This window comes from Hypanus sabinus, chromosome 19 (assembly GCF_030144855.1).
Source record: "Hypanus sabinus isolate sHypSab1 chromosome 19, sHypSab1.hap1, whole genome shotgun sequence".
Classification (NCBI taxonomy): Eukaryota; Metazoa; Chordata; class Chondrichthyes; order Myliobatiformes; family Dasyatidae; genus Hypanus; species Hypanus sabinus.
In genome coordinates, this window is record NC_082724.1 from 53,769,132 (window position 1) to 53,791,364 (window position 22,233).

Sequence of the window (22,233 nt, forward strand, 5' to 3'; positions counted from 1 at the left end):
CCAAATTCTGATCTCTGAGAGTTTCATGTGATGGGGATTTTCCTCAGAATTCCCTGGGATTTGTAAGATAATATGGCTTAGAAGGTGGAAATCCCAGACACCTTACTGGAAGTTAAGGTTCTGTGGAGGATTTTAGCCAACTGGAGTTGGGTAAATATCTTTGTGAGACCATAGAATTGTGTGTCTGTATTACTTAATATCTGGATCAGCAGAAAATCATGGATCTATCCCCTGCCTTACTGCTATAGACATAAGATTATGTGGTGCTGCTCTCCAGCTTGCAGCTGTACACCACAAAGTTACGTGACTTAGGTGTCTTGAAGAGGGTGCGTGTACTGATTGTAAATGGAGTTGGGGCATCCCAGAGGGATGACTCTCCATGTCACATAAATAGGGTCTCCAAATAAATACCTGGGTCTAAGTCTTGTTCGGGAAAAGAAAATTCCCTAACAATTTGGCGACACAGATGGGATCCCTATTTACAAGATTTAACTGAGCCTTGACCAAGTAACTAGCCCCTCAGAAGGGAATCAAAACCTTCCCTGTGAGACTTCCCTGAAAGATAGGAATCAAAACCAGGACCAGGAAGGTGACATGAGAGGAATGTTGTCCCTGACCGGCTGATGACCAGTTCCTGAGTTCTGATAAGAACAAGAAGGAAACTGGGAGATGGAGATCAGACCTATTAGACAAAATATTTCTGTGAAATTTAAATGGGCCCAGATATTCTTATATGGTAATCAGCTGATTGCGAAGTGAGGTTGGTATAGAAAATATATCATAGAACAGGTTCAGTTCTTGAGCCTGAGTCCACGATCAGTGGGTGGAGAGGTAACATGTTCCTACACAGATCTCCATAGTGAGCCCACATTCCTGCTGTTTAATGTTTGGAGAGTGAATGTGGGTTTCACCATCACACACTGTTGTTCTCCTGGTCAGGTCCTCTTGCTCCAAGACATCCCATTTACCTTCTGGCTTGCTGTAACAACAATAATATCATCGTCACTGTGATACCCTTGCAGCAGAGATATATTCCAAACCAAAAGCCTGCCTGAAGGATCCTGCCTTCAAGTCTGGTGGAACAGGCAGGAGAAACCTCAGCATTGGCAAAGATAGCCTGCACGCAGAAACACCTGTCTGATAACAATCCCCAGCGTATGTGGCTGGGCATCAAGGACATTAGCCATCACGCAAGGAAAAACGGCGTTGACTGTACCAGTGATCCTCCCTTCCAGATGCTCTAAACACCTTCTGTGCACACTTTGAGGCTAGCAACACAAAGCCACCTACAAAAACTAGAGTCAACCCCAGTAAAGCTGCTTGTCTAGACAGCGTCCCAGGCTGAGTACTCAAAGAGTGTGTGCACCAGCTCATCTGATGTCTTCTCGAACATCTTCAACACTTCACTCATTGCTTCTGTCCCCGCATGCTTCAAATCAGCTGTCATCATCCCTGTACCAAAGAACTCTAACCTTAGGAACTAAACGACTATTGCCTGGTGGCTCTGACACCAATCATGATGAAGTGCTCCAAAAGGCTGGTAAGGAGACACATCAAACCCTCCATTCCCACTGCACTGGACACACACCAATATGCTTGCTGGCAGAACCACTCTACGTCAGTTACCGTAGTATCTGTTATGCGCCTGGCTCTGACACACCTGGAAAACAATGACACTCTTATCAGAATGCCAGTTCTGGATTTCAGATCGGCATTCAACACTACTGTCCCACAGACCTTGGTGAAAAAACTCCTATTCCTCTGTTTAAGTACATCACTGTGTGACTGGGTGTCGGACTTCCTAACCAACAGACCTCAGATAGTCACAATGTACCTCCCATCATCCTCAACGCAGGTGGCCCTCAGGTCTGTGTGCTGAGCCCATTGCTGTACACTCTGCTCACACAGAACTGCATGGCCAAACAGTTGTGGAAACTGCCCTGCAGTGGACAGGAAGGCTTGACAACAGGTAGTCACAACTACCCAACACATCACCAGCAGCAGCCTACCCAACATCAAGGGCATATATGCAGAAAGGTGGCAGAAAAGATAAGCAATATCATAAAGGATTTGACCCACCCTACTCATGGACTGTTTGTCCCGCTCCCATCAGGAGGCCACGTAGCATCCCTGCCAAGACCACCAGACTCAAAAACAGTTACTTTCCCCAAGCAGTAAGGCTGATCAAACAACCCCACCCAATAACTCACCCTATCATTTCCTATCAGAGTCACTTTATGCACAGATACTCTGGTACCTAATGTTACTCCATGGGTATATAGTCAATCTATGTATATAAGCTATCTTAAATATGTATGTATTTTTTTTATTGTTGGTTTCTTTATCTTAGTGTGTTTTTATATGCTGCATCAGATCCGGTGTAATAATTGTTTCATTCTCCTTTTTACTTGTGTACTGGAAATGACATGAAACCATTTTGAATCCTGAATCTTGAATCTCCACTGTCCCCATCTGTTGCAGAAGCTAATGATTGTTTCTGTGGCTAAACAGCAATCAAAATGCCAATCACTTCTTTAGCTAAAGAAGTGTTCAAGTAATCATGTATGTGTGTGTGTTAGTGTGTAATGTGCATCTGTATTTATATTGTCAAATGTTTGTGAGTACCTTTATGTACATCTTTGTATTCATGTGTGTATGTGCCTACGACCATGGGTACATGTATATTTGTATCAGGTGGTGTGGTTATTTGTGCCTCTGTGTGCGTGTATCTGTATGTGTGCACCCATAATCCATGTATGTGTGTGTATCTTTGTGTGTGTCACACAAAATGGCAGAGGAACTCAGTGGGCCAGGCAGCATCCATGGAGGAGAACAAACAATCGATGTCTCTGACTGAGTCTCTTCATTATTTTTGGATGAGGAGTTTCAGCCCAAAATATCAACTGTTTATTCCTCTCCATAGATGCTGCTTGGCCTGTTGAGTTCCTCCAGCACTTATTTTGTGTTGCTTGGATTTTCAGCATCTGTAGAATCTCTTGTGTATATTATTTGTGCATGTGTCTACTGTATGTGTGTGCACATGCACCTGCGTGCCTTCGTGTATGTGTGTGTGAAATTGGTTTATTATTGTCACTATCGCATGTGTACAGTAAAAATCTTTATTTTGCATGATGATTCCGAACATCAGTACATCGAGGTAGTACGAAGGGAAATGCAATTACAGAATGCAGGGTTATAGTGCAGAGACAGTGAAGTGCAGGCAGACAATCAGGTGCAAGGGTCATGATGAGGGAGATTGAGAGGTTAAGGGTCCTTCTTAAAAGTTCCATTCAGTGTAAGTGTGTGTGTATGTTTGAGAGAGAGAGAGAGAGAGAGAGAGAGAGAGAGAGAGAGAGAGAGAGAAAGTGAAAAGTAGGCTTGTTCTTGGCGCTTTGGAGGGGAGAAGGTTACTTGAACACTCCTAAGGATGGTAACCTTAATTGTATGGAGATGATGGAATTGGGGCACATAGGTGAAGGAGAAACTCAATGTAATAAGTAAGGAAGCCTGTTGGAGTCCTGGAGTGCAACCAGCAGAGGACACATGTGTACAGTAATGGGCAAAGCAGCCGGCGGGGAATGAGCCAATGAAATGTCTGATTTGCAATGCACTGCTTGACAAGATGACAGTTGGGCATTTACTAGTAACTTTGTATCAGGAAATGAATTGGGAATTAATAGGGTAAGGATGGTTGTAAGACAATGAGAAAATGTAGGAGAATGGGAATAATTAAATTGATCTTTCTAAGAACAGACTCAGGCAGAATGGGCTGAGAGGCCTCATGAAACAGTGACCCCCAAACTTCAGGTCTCCTACTGCTTGAAACATGAATTTTTATTAAGGCATAAAAATTAGAAGAATTAGGCCATTCTCCCCATCAAGTCGACTCTGCCATTCCAGAATGGCTTATTTACTATCCCTCTCAATCCCATTCTCCTGTGTTCTCCTAGTACCCTTTGAAGCTTTTAATTAATCAAGAATCTATTAACTTTGATTTTAAATGAGCCATCTGTAGCAATGAATTCCACAGCTTACACAATTACATGGTGGAAATACAGCATGGTATTTTGGTGATGTGTGCACATACAACTGTGCTCAACATTCTTGTGTTACAGCTTTTAAATGAAGTTAATAGAAGCTACTTTAAAACAATGAACACATGAATGTGGTACAAATGTGTCCATCAAGTTTTATCAAATGTCATTCGTGGAATATGATCAACTGCAGAAGGAAACAGAGCCAATACGTTACCGACATTTAACACAAATAAAGTCCTGATGACTAAGGCTGCATCTCTTGTCTTTGTTTCCTTTCCACAGAATCAGTTATTCCCAGCAGTGGAACGTTTCATGTAAAACTCCCCAAGAAAAGAGGCGTAGAACTGGGCATTACCATCAGCTGTGAGTAGAGACTCTTTCAGACCCTTCTATTGCTTGATGAGTTGTGCGAGCACTTCGGGCTGTGAATGGATTCATGCCTTAGAACTAAAAGCTTGAGGAATTTCTGAAGTCACCTAAGGCCGTGCTGCTCTGTTGAGGTATCCCTTTCAGGAGGGATGTTAAAGTCAGTCAGCCTCCAGGTAGTCTACTCTGTAACCAAAACTCAATAGGCATGCTTAAGTCTCTGCTATTTTTGGGTTGCTGTGTACAAATGGTCACTTTGCTGTTAAAATCCTGATGAAGGGCCTAGGCCTGAAATATCAACAGTTTTTTTTATTTGCATAGATGCTGCCTGGCCTTTTGAGATCCTCCAGCATTTTGCGTTTGTTGCTTTAGATTTCCAGCATCTGCAAAGACTCTTGTGTTTATTGTTGCAGTGTAACATTGATTCCACTACAAAAGTTTTCTTTATCTATTCTAAATGTATTGACCATCTTAAGGATCTGAAAGATCCTATATAATAAGACAATAAGAGATAGGAGCAGAATTAAGCCATTCGGCCATCGAGTTTTCTCCGCCATTTCATCACGGCTGATCCAATTTCCCATTCAACCCCATTCTTCTGCCTTCTTGTTACTTTTCATGCTCTGACTGTTCAAGAACCTATCAGCCTTTGCCTTAAATACACCCAATGACTTGGCCTCCACACCTGTCTGAGGCAATTGACTTCACAGATTCACAGCCCTTTGGTTAAAGAAATTCCTCCTCATCTCCTTTCAAAATGGATGTCCCTCTATTCTGAGGTGGTGCCCTCTAGACTTAGACCCCCCACACACAGGAAACATCCTCTCCACATCCACTCTGTCTAAGTGTTTCAACTCTCTCCAAAGTCAACATATCTTTTCTTAGTTAAGGGGCCCAGAACTGCTCACAATACTCCAAGTGAGGCCTCACCAGTGCCCTAGAAAGCCTCAACATTACACCCTTGCTTTTATATTCTAGTCCTCTTGAAATGAATGCTAACATTGCATTTGCCTTCCTTTTCCCTGACTCAACCTGCAATTTAAACTTTGGGGAATCCTGCTCAAGGACTTCCAAGTCCAGTTGCACCTTGAATTTTTGAATTTTCTCCCCATTTAGAAAATATTCTATGCCTTTGTTCCTTCTACAAAGTACACGACCATACACTTCCTGACGCTGTATTCTGTCCGTCACTTCCTTACCCATTCTCCTAACCTGATCAAGTCCTTCTGTAGCCTCTCTGCTTCCTCAAAACTACTAGCTCCTCCACCTATCTTTGTATTGTCCACAAACTTGGTCACAAAACCATCAATTCCACCATTCAAATCATTGACATATAATGTAAAGAGAAGCTGTCCCAACGCAGACCTCTGTGAAACACTACAGGTCACTGGCAGCCAACCAGAGAAGACTCCTTTTATTCCTATCTTTGCTTTCTGCCAATCAACCAATGCTCTATCCATGCAAGTATCTTTTCAGAAAAGGGCTCTTAACTTGTTAAGTGGTCTCACCTTATCAAAGGCCTTCTGAAAATTCAAGTACACAACATCCAACAATTCTCCTTTGTCCATCTTGCTTGTTATTTCTTCAAAGAATTCCAACATATTTGTCAGGCAAGATTTTCTCTTAATGAAACCATACTGACTTTGGCCTGTTTCATCATGTGCCTCCAAGTACCCCAAAACCTCATTCTTAACTATTGACTACATCTTCCCAACGACTGAGGTTGGACTAGTGGGCCTATAGTTTTCTTCCTTCTGCCTCTTTAACCATGATTGCTGACTCCTAAAGGTTCCTTTACCTTAAGCTTCCTAATCAAATGCAGTTCACTACACAACACCCAATCCAGAATAGTCTTTATCCCAGTGGGTTCAACCACAATCTGAGCTAACAAAAAAAAAGACATCTCATAAGCATTCTACAAATCCTCTCTCTTGGGATCAAGTACCAACTTGATTTTTCCAATCTACCTGAAATCCCCAATAATCACAGGCTATAGAGTCACAGAAATCTACAGCAAAGTAATACACCCTCAGCTCTGAGCCTGACTATCAACTATCCATGTACACCATTTACTTTCAAATCAGAAACTCAAAGATTCCACAGATGCCCTTAAACCAGAGCAACACACACAAAATGATGGAGGAACTTAACAGATCAGGCAACATCTATGGAGAGGAATAAGCAGTCAATAAGGTGGAAAAGGGAAAGGGCTGAAGAAGATGGAATCTGATAGGAGTGGAGAGTGGACTGTGGGAGAAAGGGAAGGAGGAGAGGCACCAGAGGGAAACCTGGGGAGATAGAAAAGGAGAAGGGGCACCCTCTTCCTTCCCTTTCTCCCACGGTCCACTCTCCTCTCTGATCAGATTTGTTTAGTTGGGTTCCTCCAGCATTTTGTATGTGTTGCTTTTTATTTTCAAATATCTGTGGGAGGAAAGGAATTGTTGAAGTTTGGGTCAAAACCCTGGTTCGGGTCTGTGTCTGACCCATAATATCAGCAGTTCTTTCTCTCCTCCAGATGCTGCTTGGCCCACCGAATTTTCTCCCAGTTGTCTTTTTTGATGTGGGAATCATGTTTCCCTTGGCTTGAGGGTGTAGAATTGGGAGTCACTGTCTCGGAATAAGGACAAGACAGGGATGAGTCAAGCATCCTTTATCAGACAATAGAGACGTCAGAGTTCCCAGCCCTGAGAGTGCTGTGGATGCCCAGACGCTGAGTACATCAAGACAGAGATCAATAGATTAAGGAAATTATATGGGGTTAGTACAGGAGGTAAAAGATCAGTCACAATTTGATTGTATCATGGAGAAGGTACTGAGACAGTATGGTGGTGTAGTGTTTAGTGCATGGCTTTACTGCACCAGCTGTAAGAGTGGGGTTTGATTCCAGCCACCATCTGAAAGAAGTTTGAACGTTCTCCCCATGACCATGTGGGTTTGCTCTGGGTGCTCTGGTTTCCTCCCACAGTCCGAACATGTACGGGTAGGGTTGGTAAGATTTGGACATGCTACGTTGATGCTGGAGGCATGGCAACACTTGTGGGCTGCCCAGCGCAATTCTCGTTGGTTTGATTTGATGCATAAGAATGCATTTCATTATTCATTTTAATGTACTTGCCTCTAAAGAATTAAAGCTAATTTTTAAATCTTTAGAGGTAAGAGGGCTTTCAGTTTCATTATAGATTTATTTAGAGATACAGCACAGTAACAAGCTCCTCCAGCCCAACGAGCCTGTGCCACCCAATTACACCCATGTGATCAATTAACTTCCTAACCCATACATCGTTGGACTGTGGGAGAAAACCAGAGCACCTGGAGGAAACCCACGCGGTCACAGGGAGAATGTGTAACTGAACCCAGTCGGCTGGCACTGCACTAGTGTTTTACGATCTGCTACACTACTGTGCAGGCCACTAGATATTTTTGCCTATCTACTGGTAAATCTGAGAATTCAATTACTTATTTTATTGCTAATGGCTAATCAATATGTGCTGCTGGTAACAAGGGACTTCAAGAGAGATGAGGGGCTTTGTGGTGTGAAGATGGGGTGGGGGGAGAATGCTCTTTGTGTGCTCTGAAGCTGGAAACATTGGCTCGATTGAATTCAATTATTTATTTTATTGCTAATGGCTAATCAATATGTGATGCTAGTAACAAGGAGCCCTGTGAGAGGGGTAAGATTGCATTCTTATGGAGAAGTACAGGCAAATATCTTCTCTAGGTCTTGGTTCTGAGGCTGGATTTATGACTTACATTGAGCATAATTAGTGGCAATGATCTTTGGAAGAAATAATGTTCCATTGTATATTTAATCAGCCAAACCAAGCTCTGTGTAAATGAACAGACCTGCATTTAGCTTTTTATTTCTCAACACAGTCTTTTTTCACAATCAATACAGTGGATTTCAGTAAATTGTGCTATTGGTATATCAGGGCCACTTATTTTGGACAACTCTTAAAAGAACAAATCTAATCAAGAAAATAGTTGCGATTTCCTTTATTTTATTGGGACACTATGCTGCTTAACATGACTGACGTGTGCACTTGTGTGGCCGTTAGACACTCCACCATGCCTAGAATGAGCAGTGTTTAAACAGCAGCGGTTGCATGTGTTTGTGTTCAAACCGCAGTGATTCTTGTCACTGCTCGTTAATAAGAAATAAGCAATAAGAAAATTTTTGCTTACCGTGGTTTCAAGTATTCAGGCTTTGAGATGCCAGAAATGGCTGACTGCAAATGAAATGATTTCAGTACTTCAACAAGTTAGAAACTACAAAGAATTTAAGGGTATCAACAATCACCTTGAATGAAGACTTGGAGGATGCAATTGTCAAAAGCATTGTATGAAGGTAGTTCATCATCTGCACTCGGTGTCCATGCAGATTTTGTTCATTTACTGTCAATCAAAAGAACACGGCAGCGTACTCTAAATGAATTCTTCCGCCGAAAACTTATACAAAGTTTTATGGGTACTGTAGTAGTACTGGTTGTGTTCTAATTTGTTCTGAATTTCATTTAAGTACATAATTTGTTGCTCTGTTAAATAGTAGTGTGTTGTTTTTATACCTTTCTAACTAGTTTCCATGAAGCTTCAGTTAATTGAGGTAACCACTTAATTGGGCCAAAATGTACCGTCTTGATGTGTCCCAATTAACCAGAATCCACAATACTCGCAGTTTTCTTTACCTTTCCCTGTACAATATACTCACAATGGGTCCAAGCTGTTGCATTGCAATGCACAGCCTTGGAATCTAAGTTTGCATTAACTCTTTCCCTGCTTGAGACCTTTCTGTGACTCAGCCACACAGTCCAAAGCTGGTTATTATTCTACCATTGTTCAACCAGTTATCTTCCCTGCTGTTAAGCATTAGCTCATCTGTTAATTAGGTCAGAGGGGAAGAGTGTCCCAATGTGGGGTAGCAGAACAGTAACAGCAAAATGGACTGAAAGAAGAAGAGAATGAAATATCGCAGGGGGTCACCCTTGGGAGTTTGTAGAACCCTTGCCGGATTCAAAATATTCCAAGTCAAAGTAAATTTATTACCCAAGTAGGTACATTTCAATATGTACAACCTTGAGATTCATTTTATTGCAGGTATTTACTGGAAAATGAAGAATTACAGTAGAATTTATGAAAAAATATACAGCCAATGTGAAAAAGAAGACACATTGTGCAAATAAGTGAATACATAAATAAATAAACACACAAACAAACAGATAGATAAATAAATATTACCAAGAACAAAAGATTTTGAGCCCTTGAAAGTGAGTGAGGAGGTTGTGGGATCAGTTCAGAGTTGAAGTGAGTGGAGCTATCCATGCTGGTTCAGGAGCCTGATGGCTATAGGGTAATAAATGTTTCTGAACCTGGTTGTCTGGGACTTAAGGCTCCTGTACCTCCTGCCTGACAAGCAGTAGTGAGAAGAGAGCATGGGCTGGATGTTGGAGTTCTTTGATGATGGATGCTGCTTTCTAGTGGCAGCTCTCCCTGTAAATGTGCTCAATAGTGAAGAGGGCTTTTCCTCTGATGGTCTGGGCTATATCATGACTTTTTGTAAGCATTTCCATTCCTGTGCATTGGTGCTTTCATACCAAGCTGAGATGCAAGTTTCAAATTCAAGTTCAAGTTTATTATGATCGGGCTGTACATATTTACAACCAATTGAAATAACGTTCCTCCAGACTAGTGCACCCACACAACATATACCACACACAGTACATAAACCAAAATATTGCCATAAATAAAATCAATAAAATATAATTCAAAATGCATGCAGAGTTCAGCACAGGTGAACAGTAAGCAGCTTGCTGACCTAGTGACGAGACCTCTGTATTCATGACAGCCTGAGGGAAGGAGCTGTTACCCAGTCTGGCATTCCTCATCCCGATGCTTCTGTGGGTCAGGGAGATTGTGGGATGGGTGGTAGGGATCCTCAACAATACTTCAGGCCCTCCATCTGCAATACTCCAGGTAAATGTCACAAATAGGGGGATTTTTCTACCTCCTGTAAGGACTTGCAGTCTGATACCTTCTGTACCACACAGTGATGTAGCCAGACAGGGCACTCTCGATCGTACTCCTCCAGAAAGTTATTGAAATGGGAATTTTGCTCACTTCAATTTCCTCAGAAAGTGTCGACACTGCTGTGTCTTCTTGACTAGTGAGGGAGTTGTGGATCCAGATTTGATCACCTGTTATGTGCACGCCAAAGAACTCGGTGCTCTTCACTCTCGTCACAGCAGAGCCAGCGATGTCCAATGGGGAGCGGTCGACCTGTGCCTGTGCCTTACTGAAGTCCACAATCATCTCTTTGTTCTTGTCCACGTTGAGACTCAGGTTGTTGTTCTCACACCGTTTGACAAGTCTCTTCACCTCCTCTCTGAATGCCAGCATCGTTGCTAATGAGGCCAACCACTGTAGTACCGTCAGCAAAGTGAATCTGTCATTGCAGCTGTGTCTTGGCAGCACGAACAGCAGTGGACTGAGCACGCAGCTCTGGGATCACCAGGGCTGAGATGTTGCTGCTAACTTACACTGACCAGGGTCTTTCCATCCAGAAGTCCAAGCTCCAGTTACAGAGAGGGCTGTTGAGTCTCAACGAGGACAGTCTACTCACCAGCCTCTGAGGGATGATTGTGTTAAACGCTGAGCTGAAGTCGATGTGTATGAGGCAGTGTTTTCCAGGTGGGTAAGGGTTGAGTGGAGTGCCGAGGCTATGGCATAACTAGTGGACCAGCTTGAGTATTAAGTGAACTGGAAAGTGTCCAATGTAGCTAGAAGGTGGGATTTTATACGATCCATTATCAAGCACTTCATGATTTTTGAAGCCAGTGCCACTAGGAGGTATCTATTTAGGCCAGTTGCCATCGCTTTCTTGGGTGGCTGCCTTAAAGCCTGCAGGGACAGGGCACTGTTTCAAAGAGAGATTAAAGATGTCTGTTAAGACCTCTGTTAGCTGGGCCACACAGTCCCTCGGAACCCGGTACCACAGCTCTGGGTTTACCCTGGCTAGGTGCTTCCTCGTCTTGGCTGTGGTCAGACCGGGTGCCTGTTCCTCGAGGGGAGAGAGGGTTTTCCTCAGTGTCATGTCATTCATTGCATAGAAGGCATTTGGCCGATCAGGAAGGAGTCGCCTAATAAAAGACAAACAGATGTTGGGCCAACCTTTGCGTCTCTGGTTTGAAAAGATATTGGACCACAGATGGACCATGCTGCTCAAAGGAACCATGAAAGTATCGAACGCAGGGGTCTGACTACAGCAGAATTTGAAGGCAACGCATCTGAAAAAGCTTCTGATGTATTAATCAGGCGTTACTTTTGAAAAAAAAATGAGGATCAGAACCAGGTTTAATATCACCGGCATAAGTCATGAGCTTTGTTTTTTTTATATATATATATATAAATCATGATGGAGCTGACCTAAGTTTACAACTCACTGCAGCTTACCTCACTCCTGTGCACTTGCTTCCCCACCCCCCACCCCATACAGGACGGTGATGCAGCCAGCTAGAATGCTCCCCGCGATACATCTGTCGAAATTTGTGATATTTTTGGTGATATACCAAATCTCCTCAAACTTCTAATGAAGTAGAGATGTTGTCAGACCTTCTTTGTAGCTGTATCAACATATTGGGTCCAAGTTAGATCCTCAAAAATATTGAAACTCAGGAACCTGAAATTGCTCACTCTTCCTACTTCTGATCCCTCTGAGGACTCGTGTGTGTTCCCTCGTACTACCCTTTCTGCAGTCCACAATCAGGTGATCGAGTGCAGGGTTGTTGCTGAGACACCACTCATAGCTGATATATCTTGCTCCTGTACGCTCTCTCGTCACCATCTGAAATTCTGCCAACAACAGTTGTATCTTCAGCAAATTTATAGATGACATTTGAGTTATGCTTAGCCACACAGTCATGAGTATAGAGAGAGCAAAGCAGTGGGCTAAGCACACATCCATGAGGCATGCCAGTGTTGATTATCTGCGATTTGGAGATTTTATTTCCAATCCACACAGATTGTGGACTTCAGGATAGGAAGTTGAGGATCCTGTTTCAGGAGGAGGTATAGAGGCCCTGGATCCAGAGCTTTTTGATCAGAACTGTAGGACTGATTGTGTTAAACACTGAGCTGTAGTCAATAAATGCCACCCTGACATAGGTATTTGTATTGTACAGATGATCCAAGACTGTGTGAAGAGCCAGTAAGGTCACGTCCGCCCTAAGAGTTACTGTTGCAATAGGCAAATCGCAGCAAGTTCAGCTCGTTGCTGACACAGGAGTTAATTCTAGCCATAATCAGTGTTTCAATGCACTTCATCACCAAAGATGTGAGTGCTAATGGACGGTAGTCATTAAAGCAGCTTACCCTGCTCTTCTTGGTCACTGGTATAATTGTTACCCTTTTGAACCAGGTGGGAACTTCCAACTGTAGCAATGAGAGACTGAATATGTCTTTGAACATCTCCTCCAATTGGTTAGCACAAGTTTTCAGAGCCCTACCAGGTTCAAGAAGCCCTACCAGAGTTCAAGAAGTTTCAGGAAAGTTGCAAGCATTCAGCTTTTATTAGTATAAACCAGAACCTACTCTGAGTGCATTAAGGTTATTGATTGAATTTCAAGTGGGAGACACAACACTGCTTGTAAAAAAAAAGATGCAAAGGCTAAAGCCCAGCTGGATGAATGGAAGTCCAAAAAGAGAAGAGTCAATGGAAATATGAAAACAAAGGAGAAGGATTAATAATGGAATACTTCAGTGAACTAAATTCACCTTCCCAAGATTAAGATGCACAGTCTAGAAGAAGAAAGATGGCTACCACTGTCAGAACCACTTCCTGCAGTCTCAGAGTCAACTCCAACAACCATCACAGAGGAGGACGAGAAACTTGAGTTTGTTTCACAGGCACAAATTTCACCAGCCAAGCAGAGTGACCCCCTTGTCAGGAAAGACGTTATCCCATAAGGGTAAGAAATCCTCCAAAGTAATTAAATCTTTAGGCCTAAATGGGATAATTTAAAATTTACTACGCTGTGGATGTTTATACATAGTAGCAATATCATATAGTATACTGTGTAAATAATTGAGCTGCATTCTCTATTGAGTTGGAGTTTATAGCTAAGCAGAGAGGAGTGTTGTATATTTGATATTTCAATAATACATGAATAATCGTGTGTGTGTGTGTATATATATATATATGTTAATTAATCTTTCACTTTGAATTGAATTGATTTTATTACTTACATCCTTCATATACATGAGGAGTAAAACTCTCTACGTTATGTCTCTGTCTAAATGTGCAATGTGCAATTTATAGTAATTTATAATAAATATTATGTACAACAGGATAGTCAATATAACGTAGAAATACAGTTGTGTCAGAATGAGTTAATCAGTCTGTTGGCCTGGTCAAAGAAGCTGTCCTGGAGCCTGTTGGTCCTGGCTTTTATGCTGTGGTACCATTACCCAGATGGCAGCAGCTGAAACAGTTTGTAGTTGGGGTGACTTGTGTCCCCAATGATCCTTCGGGCCCTTTTTACACACCTGTCTTTGTAAATGTCCTGAATAGTGGGAAGTTCACATCTACAGATGTGCTGGGCTGTCCGCACCACTCTCTGTAGAGTCCTGCGATTGAAGGAAGTACAGTTCCCATACCAGGCAGTGATGCAGCCAGTCAGGATGCTCTCAATTGTGCCTCTGTAGAAAGTTCTTAGAATTTGGGGGCTCACACCAAACTTCTTCAACCATTTGAGGTGAAAGAGACGCGTTGTGCTTTTTTACACCACACAGCTGGTATGTACAGACCATGTGAGATCCTTGGTGATGTGTATGCTGTGGAACTTAAAGCTGTTCACTATCTCAACCCCAGATCCATTGATGTCAATAGGGGTCAGCCTGTCTCCATTCCTCCTGTAGTCCACAACCAGCTCCTTTGTTTTTGAAACATTGAGGGAGAGGTTGTTTTCTTGACACCACTGTGTCAGGATGATGATTTAAATAATTCATTATGGGTTATATGTATAAATATGTGAATTACATACATTATCATGCTACCAAACCATATGTGAGCCTCATTTAAAGTAAAGATGAAACTGTACCTGCATTTTGGACTCCTGGAATCCTTTGAATTAATTTAATACTTTGAAGTTATAAAACTTAACAAATCCTTCTTCAGTATTGGAAAGAAAGGGAAAATAAGACTATGCAGAAATCCACTTAAAATAAGCGGTGTCCAAATTTAACCGTGAAAGTTCATTTCTGTCGCGTTGTGTAAAAGATAGCACTGCAATCAAAAGATCACAGTTTCACTATTTGTCCAAGAGTCTTGCACTCACAGTTCAGGCAGGGCCACACGAAGGGCCCACAACTCATGAAAGAAGCAAAACTTGGGGCTTTTGGCCATCCACAGGGATTGAAAAGATCCCAGTGTGCCATCCAAAAAGGGGCAGGGAAACTTTATTCTTTAAACAAACTTTAAATAATCTTTATTCCTAAAAGGAAGATATGGCTTTCACTATACTCATAGTGTTGTGCAGTCTATACCCTGCACTACGTTGGCAGAATCTATACATTCATAATGTCATCAGGATGAGAGATGACTTGATAGAGGTGTACATGAGGATAAGAGATAGCCAGAGACTTTTTCCCTAGGATGTAAATGGCTGATATGAGAGGGCGTAACTTTAGGGTGTTTGGAGGAAAGTATAGGTGGATATCAGAGAGTTTTTTTTAATGTGGAGAGTGGTGGGTGTGTGGTGTGTTCTGCCAGGGGCGGTGGAAGAGGCAGATACATTAGGGGCATTTAAGAAGATTTTAGATAGGCACATGGATGAAAGAAAAATGGACGCTATGTGGGAGGGGAGGGTTAGACTGATCTTGAAGTAGGTTAAAGGGTTAGCATAACATTGCAAGCCCAAAGGCCTCTACTGTGTTGTACTGTTCTATGTTCTAAGTTAATACATCCTGTGGGTAAAGTATTAGTGGCGCTCATGTTACATAGGACCCTAGTTTCCTCACTATCCAGTTGACCTTATGTTGCTGCACTTCCCCATAAGGCCCTTGCATTGGCCAAACTGAGCCTCAGTGTGTCTTTAAGTCCGTACATGGCAGCATGGTTTGTACCAGGCAACAGCCATCCCTCCACCTCTCCAACATTCTCCCCGCAACCATCAACACTAAGAACCCAATAACTAGCCACTGCTTTGTGCTTCCTCTCCACAGTGGCAATGGCTGGGCTCGACAGTAATTCAATTTATGTCAAGTGCTTTGGAATGACTTTGAATTTTTCCATTCAGCAGCTGTAAGCCGGAAGCCTGGGGAGCCACTGATCATATCCGATATTAAGAAGGGGAGTGTAGCACACCGGTAAGTACTCTTCACAAGTTAACTTATCCATATAATGAGGTGACCATAGAGAAGAGGCAATGCCTGGTCTTTAACACCAAGCTTTCACTGTTCCAGGTGTATACACTATATAAATACAATGGTACAGAATGTGTGCCCTCTGCTGGGCTACAGATATCCTTCAGGGAATCAAACCTTCCCATGCTTACCTTTTATGATTTTATACACATCACAAACTACAATCTTCAAAAACCAAAACATGTATTAGTTGAGGATAGGTGGAATGAACTAAGGCTTTTCTCTTTGGAATGAAGGAGAGTGGGATAGAGGTGTACAAGATGGTAGGAGACATTGATAGAGTGGACAGCTAGCGTGTTTACTTGTGCCAGTAAACACAAAGTACACTGCAGATGCTGGGGTCAAATCAACACGTACAAGCAAGCTGGAGGAACTCAGCAGGTCAGGCAGCATCCGTTGAAATGAGCAGTCAATGTTTTGGGCTGAGACCTGACGTTTGTATGTGTTGATTTGTGCCAGTTTCTTGGAGCTTTGAGCAGCAGCCAATCAACGCTCAGGAATGATTAGCAAGAACAAAATAAAATAAGGCAGGGGCAAGCAGAGTGGCCATTTTGTGAGTGGACAGAGTGGAGATTTTGACGGTTTAGCTCTTTGAGGCTTCAGTCAGAGAAGGCAAAAAAGCTGTAGGTAGTTTTTTTTCGCCCCTTCTTTATATCTGCTCAGTTAGAACAGCAGAGGTGCCAGGCAGGATAGTGGAAGGTACCTCTTGTGGTATGTGGGAAGGCAAGGAGATCTCCACTGTCACCTGCAAGAAGTGTATCCAGCTGCAGTTTCTAACAAACCATATTAAGGAGTTGGAGTTGGAACTGGATGAACTCTGGATCATTTGTGAGGCTGATGATGTGATAGATAGTACATACAGAGAGGTAATTACACTGAAGCTGCAGGACACAGGAAACTGGGTGACAGTCAGGAAGGGGAATGTGGCCATTCCCCTCAGCAATGCATATACCCCTTCTGATACTGTTGGTAGGAAGGAGTTGACCTAGTAGAGGAAATTCACAGTGGTTGGTGACACAGGAGGGAAGGGGGAGAAGAGACACACTACAGTGATAGGGGATACATTAGTCAGAGGAACAGAGGAGAGGAGCTGTGTACATGAATGAGATTCCTGAATAGTATGTTACCTCCTGTGTGGCAGGGTCCAGGATGAACAGCCAGACGTCTTGGTCCATGACATGGGTAGGACGAGTGACGGGGTTCTGCATAGGGAGTTCAGTGCTAAGTTAAAGGGCAGGTTGTGATCTCAGGATTGCTACATGTGTCACGCACTAGTGAGGCTAGAGCTAGGAAGGTTATACAGTTTAATACGTGGCTAAGGAATTGGTGTAGGAGGGAAGACATAAGATTTTTGGATCATTACCAGGGAAGGTGGAACCTGTACAGAAGAGATGTTTTGTACCTTAACTGGAAGGGGATTAATATCCTCGCAGGAAGGTTTGCTAATGCTGCACAGTGGGGTTTAACTGGAGATGCAGGGGGATGGGAACCAGAGTGCCAGAACAGTTAGTGGAGAGGTTGTGGAGTCAGATGTTGGTAAGACCTCAGACAAAGTCAGGAATCAAAAGGTTGAACATGGTGCAGCTAGTGGCCTGAGCTGTTTATACTTCAACGCAAGTCATTTTGTAGGAAAGGTGGACGAGCTCAGGGCATGGATTGACACCTGGTATTATGATATTGTACTCGCTAATGAGACTTGGTTGCAAGAAGGGCAGGACTGGCAGCTCAGTATTCCGGATTTCTGTCACTTTAGATGTGGTAGAGTGAGGGGGATTGAAGGAGGAGGCTGACATCACTAGTCAGGGAAAATGTCATGGCAGTGCTGCATCAGGACAGACCGGAGAACATGTCTAGTGAGACATTATGGATGGAACTATGAAATAAGAAGGGTATGACCACATTAATGGTGCTATATCACAGACCACCAATAGTGCAAGAGATTTAGAGCAACAAATTTGTAGAGAGGTCGCAGACTGTGGCAAGGAACATAAGGTTGTTAGAGTAGGTCATTTTAACTCTATGCATATTTACTGGTACTAGATAGGACTGAGTTTGTCAGATGTGTTCAGGGAAGTTTCCGTAGAAGTCCCTGTGAGAGAGTGTGCTTTACTGGATCTGCTGTCGGGGAACGAGACAGGGCAAGTGACAGAAGTTCGTGTAGGAGAACACTTTGACTCCAGTGAGCATAATGCCATTAATTTCAAAGTAAATATGGAAGAAGATAGTTCTGATCCATAGATTGAGATTCTAAATTGGAGAAAGAACAATTTTGATGGTATCAGATATGATTTGCCGGGTGTGGATTGGGACAGGCTGTTTTCTGGCAAAGTTATATTTCAAAAGCGAATTTTTGAGAGTGCAAAGTTTGTATGTGCCTGTCAAAATAAAACATAAAGAATACATGTGTAGGAAATCTTGGTTTTAAAGAGATATTGAAGCCCTGGTTAATAGTGAAAAGGAAGTGCATAGCAAGTATTGGCAGGTAGGAATAAATGAGGTGCCTATGGAGTATAAGAAATGCAAGAGAACACTTAAGAAAGAAATCAGGAGGGCTAAAGGAAGGCATAAAGTTGCCCTAACAGACAAGGTGAAAGGGAATCCTAAGGGATTCTACAAACGTACATAAATGTTAAGAGCAAAAAGATTGCAAAGGACAAAATTTGTCCTCTGAAAGATCAGAATGGCAATCTATGCGTGGAGCCAAAACGTATAGGAGAGATTTTAAAATTTTTTGCGTCTGTATTTGCTCAGGACTTGGACACTGAGTCTATAGAAATGAGACTAAGTGGCATCAACTTCATGGGCCCTGTACAGATTAGAGGAGGAGATGTTTGCTGTCCTGAGGCAAATCAGGGTGAATAAATAAATCCCCAGGGCCTGACAAGGTGTTCTCTTGGACCCTACAGGAGGCAAGTGCAGAAATTGCCGGGCCCCAGTAGAGATATTTAAAACTTTCTTAGCTCCAAGGGAGGTACCAGAGGATTGGAGGGTAGCCAATGTTGTTCTGCTGTTTAAGAACGGCTCGAAACAGAAAGCAGGGAATTATAAGCTGCTGAGTCTGACATCCGTTGTGGGAAAGTTATTGGAAGGTATTCTAAGGGACGAGGTCTATAAGTACTTGGACAGACATGGATTGATGACAATAGTCAGCATGGCTTTGTGTATGGTAGGTCATGTCTAAGCAATCTTATAGAGTCCTTTGAGGAAAATGGATGAAGGCATGGCAGTGGACTTTAGAAAGACCTTTGACGAGGTCCTGCATGGGAGTTTAATCAAGAAGGTTCAAGGTCGCCTGGCTGGCAAGATAACGTAGTAAATTGGATTAGAAGCCAGAGAGTGTTAGTAGATGGTCGCCTCTCTGACTGGAGGCCTGTGACCAGTGAAGTGCTGCAGGACTGGTGCTGGGTCTGTTGTTGTTTGCCATCTGATATAAATCAATGATCTGGATCATAATCTGGTTAACTGGACCAGCAAATTTGCAGATGACGCCAAGATTGGAGATGTAGCTGGCAGTGAGGAATGCTATCATGACTTCCAGCAGGATCTGGACCAGCTGGAGAAATGGGCTGAAAAGTGGCGGATGGAATTTAATGCAGACAAGTGTGAGGTATTACACTTTAATAGAACCAACCAGGGTAGGTCTTACACCGTGAAAGGTAGGGCACTGAGGAATGCGCTAGAACAAAGGGATCTGGGAATACAGGTCTATAATTTGTTGAAAGTGATGTCACAGGTAGATAGGTTGATAAAGAAATCTTTTGGCACATTGGCCTTCATAAATCAAAGTACTGAGAACAGGACAGCAAATGTTATGTTGAAGTTGTATAAGATATTGGTGAGGCCTAGTTTGGAGTATTGTGTGAAGATATGATCACTGAACTACAGGAAAGACGTGAATAAGCTTGAAACAGTACAAGGATTTACAAAGAAAATTTACAAGGATGTTGATGGGATTGGAGGACCTGAGTTATAAGGAATGATTGAATAGATTATGACTTTATATCTTGGAACATAGAAGACTGAGGGGAGACTTGATAGTGATATTCAAAATTATAAAGGGTATAGATAGGGTAAATGCAAGTAGGCTATTTCCATTGAGGTTTTCTGGGACTGCATCCAGAGGTCATGGGTTAAGGGTGAAAGGTGAAAAAGTTAAGGAGAACATGAGGGAAAACTTTTTCACTCAGAGGGTCATGAGAATACAGAAGGAGCTGTCTGCACAAGTGCATGTGAGCTCGATTTCAATGTTTAAGAGAAGTTTCGATAGGTACATGGGTAGTAGAGGTATGGAGGGCTGTGGTCTTGGTACATGTCGATGGGAGTAGGCAGTTTAAATTTTTTCAGCATGGATTTGATGGGCCGAAGGGCCTGTTTCTGTGTTGTGCTGTTCTATGACTCTGACTATAAGAAGCCACAATTTTAAGGTGATTGAAGTGAAGTTTTGGTGGGTCGGGGGGGTGGGGTGGAATGTCAGAATTAATTTTTTACACAGAGAGTGGTGAATGTGTGGAATGTACAGCCAGGGCAAAGGTTGTAGAGGGAAATACATTAGAGACATTTAAGAGACTCTTAGATAGGCAAATGGATGAAAGTAAAATAGAGGGTATGCTGGAGAGGAGTGTTAGGTTGATCTTGGAATTGGTTAAAAGGTTGGCACAACATTGTGGTGTTCTGTGCTGTTCTGTGCTGTAACATTCAATGTTTTATGTTGAAAGTTTGCCACAATCGTGTCATCTCTTTCATGTTCTTTTACATTTGTCTTGTCTCTGCACTCTGGCCTTTGGCCTCTGCTTCCAATTAGGAAAAGAAAATGAGTTTCATGGACGATGTATTATCTACAAGGGTAAATTTCCTTAACCTGTGACATAGGCCCAACAAACTACTCACATGTATCAAACCATTTCAGAGTGGTTAGAGAAGCGGGTTGGCTGGGCATAATGGAAAGAGCCAATAAAGGGATGCACTGAGGTAGTGAAGTGCTCTATATTAAACCTCCTTTCTAAAATCCAAGGAGTAGCATATCTCATCATTCCCTTGAGAATAAAACCAGACATCAGAGTGGTTCTGGAAGTCATTTGCCCATCCGTTAATCAGGCCAGTCTTATTTATTTTTATCGCTTGTTTCCATTGTGATTTTTAAAGTTCAAAGTAAATTTATTATCGGAGTACATATGTGTCACCACATATTGCCCTGAGATTCATTTTGTTGCAGGCATTCGCAGTAGAACAAAGAGACAAAATAGAATCAATGAAAAACTACACACAAACAAGACTGACAAGCAACTTTTCATTTGAAACTGACAAAATCTGTATATTGCACTTATCCCAGGGTAAAACATTGACTCATAACTTTGATGAAGTTTGAAAACTCTTAAAGGTAATGGCATCATTGATGAAGATTGTGTTGTTTTCCTGCTAAGAAACTGAGGTGAAAGATCAAAACCAGACTGCAGTGACAGTACAGTGATTTAAAAGGATATAACAGTGGATGGTTAAAAAGGAAGAGACGATGACTGGTGCCACTATTTAGGTTTTGGAAGGCTATAGACTGTGGTTGCTAGGATATATTGAAGTTCCAGTATTATGAGGCATTGTTAAAGAATCAGAATCCGGTTTATTATCACTGACAATATGTCGTGAAGTTTGTTGTTTAGCAGAAGCAGTACAGTGCAATACATAAAATATACTATAAATTGAAGGAAACTTTATATATAAAATATAAATTCATTGTGCAAGAAGAGAGCAAAAATAATCAGACAGAGTTCATGGGTTTTTATCCATTACAGAAATCTGATGGCGGAAGGGGAGAAGCTGTCCCTAAAACAATATGTGTCTTGGGGCTTTTTTACCTCCTCTCCAATGTGACAAAGTAGGAAATGTTGAGATGAGTTTTAATGTTAATACAGGTCTTTCATTGATTCTATTATAGTTATTATTCTATTACGGATTTATTGAGTATGCCCAAGTTCTCAGGGTTATATATGGTGACATATATGTTCTTTGATAATAAATTTACTATGCACTTTGGAGGTGTACGGAATAAGAAGCATAATTAGTGCAGAAATGCTGAAAATGTTTGGCAGGTTATCCAGCTTTTTTCAGAGAGGGAAACGATGGTAACATTTCAGGAGACTAAGCATGTGTTAACATGTGGCGAAAGGGGAAGAGTAGAGAGAAGAAAGGGAACACAATAGGGTGGATGAACACCAAGATGGATTGAATGGAACAGGAGATGGTGGTGTTGGCTGACATAGGCTTGTGAGCACATCTTAATTGCCGAATTACCTAGAGAAATGTGAATGGAGGGAGACAAAAGAGAACAGAAAGCAAAAATTGTTTTGCTAGAAATCTGAAATAAAAGAGAAAGTTGGAAATATCCAGTAGGGTCAGGCAGCATCTGTGGAGAGAGAAAATCTGA

General features: G+C 42.2%; 1 protein-coding gene across 1 annotated transcript in view; it reads left to right on the forward strand.

The window, feature by feature from the left end:
- The window catches only part of grip2b (glutamate receptor interacting protein 2b), a 146,597-nt gene that overhangs the window by 85,224 nt on the left and 39,140 nt on the right, over positions 1-22,233 (forward strand). The window contains exons 14-15 of the mRNA XM_059944303.1: positions 4,320-4,400; positions 15,689-15,758. Of these exons, the coding sequence (XP_059800286.1) occupies positions 4,320-4,400; positions 15,689-15,758 (151 nt within the window). The remainder of the gene's footprint in view (positions 1-4,319; positions 4,401-15,688; positions 15,759-22,233) is intronic.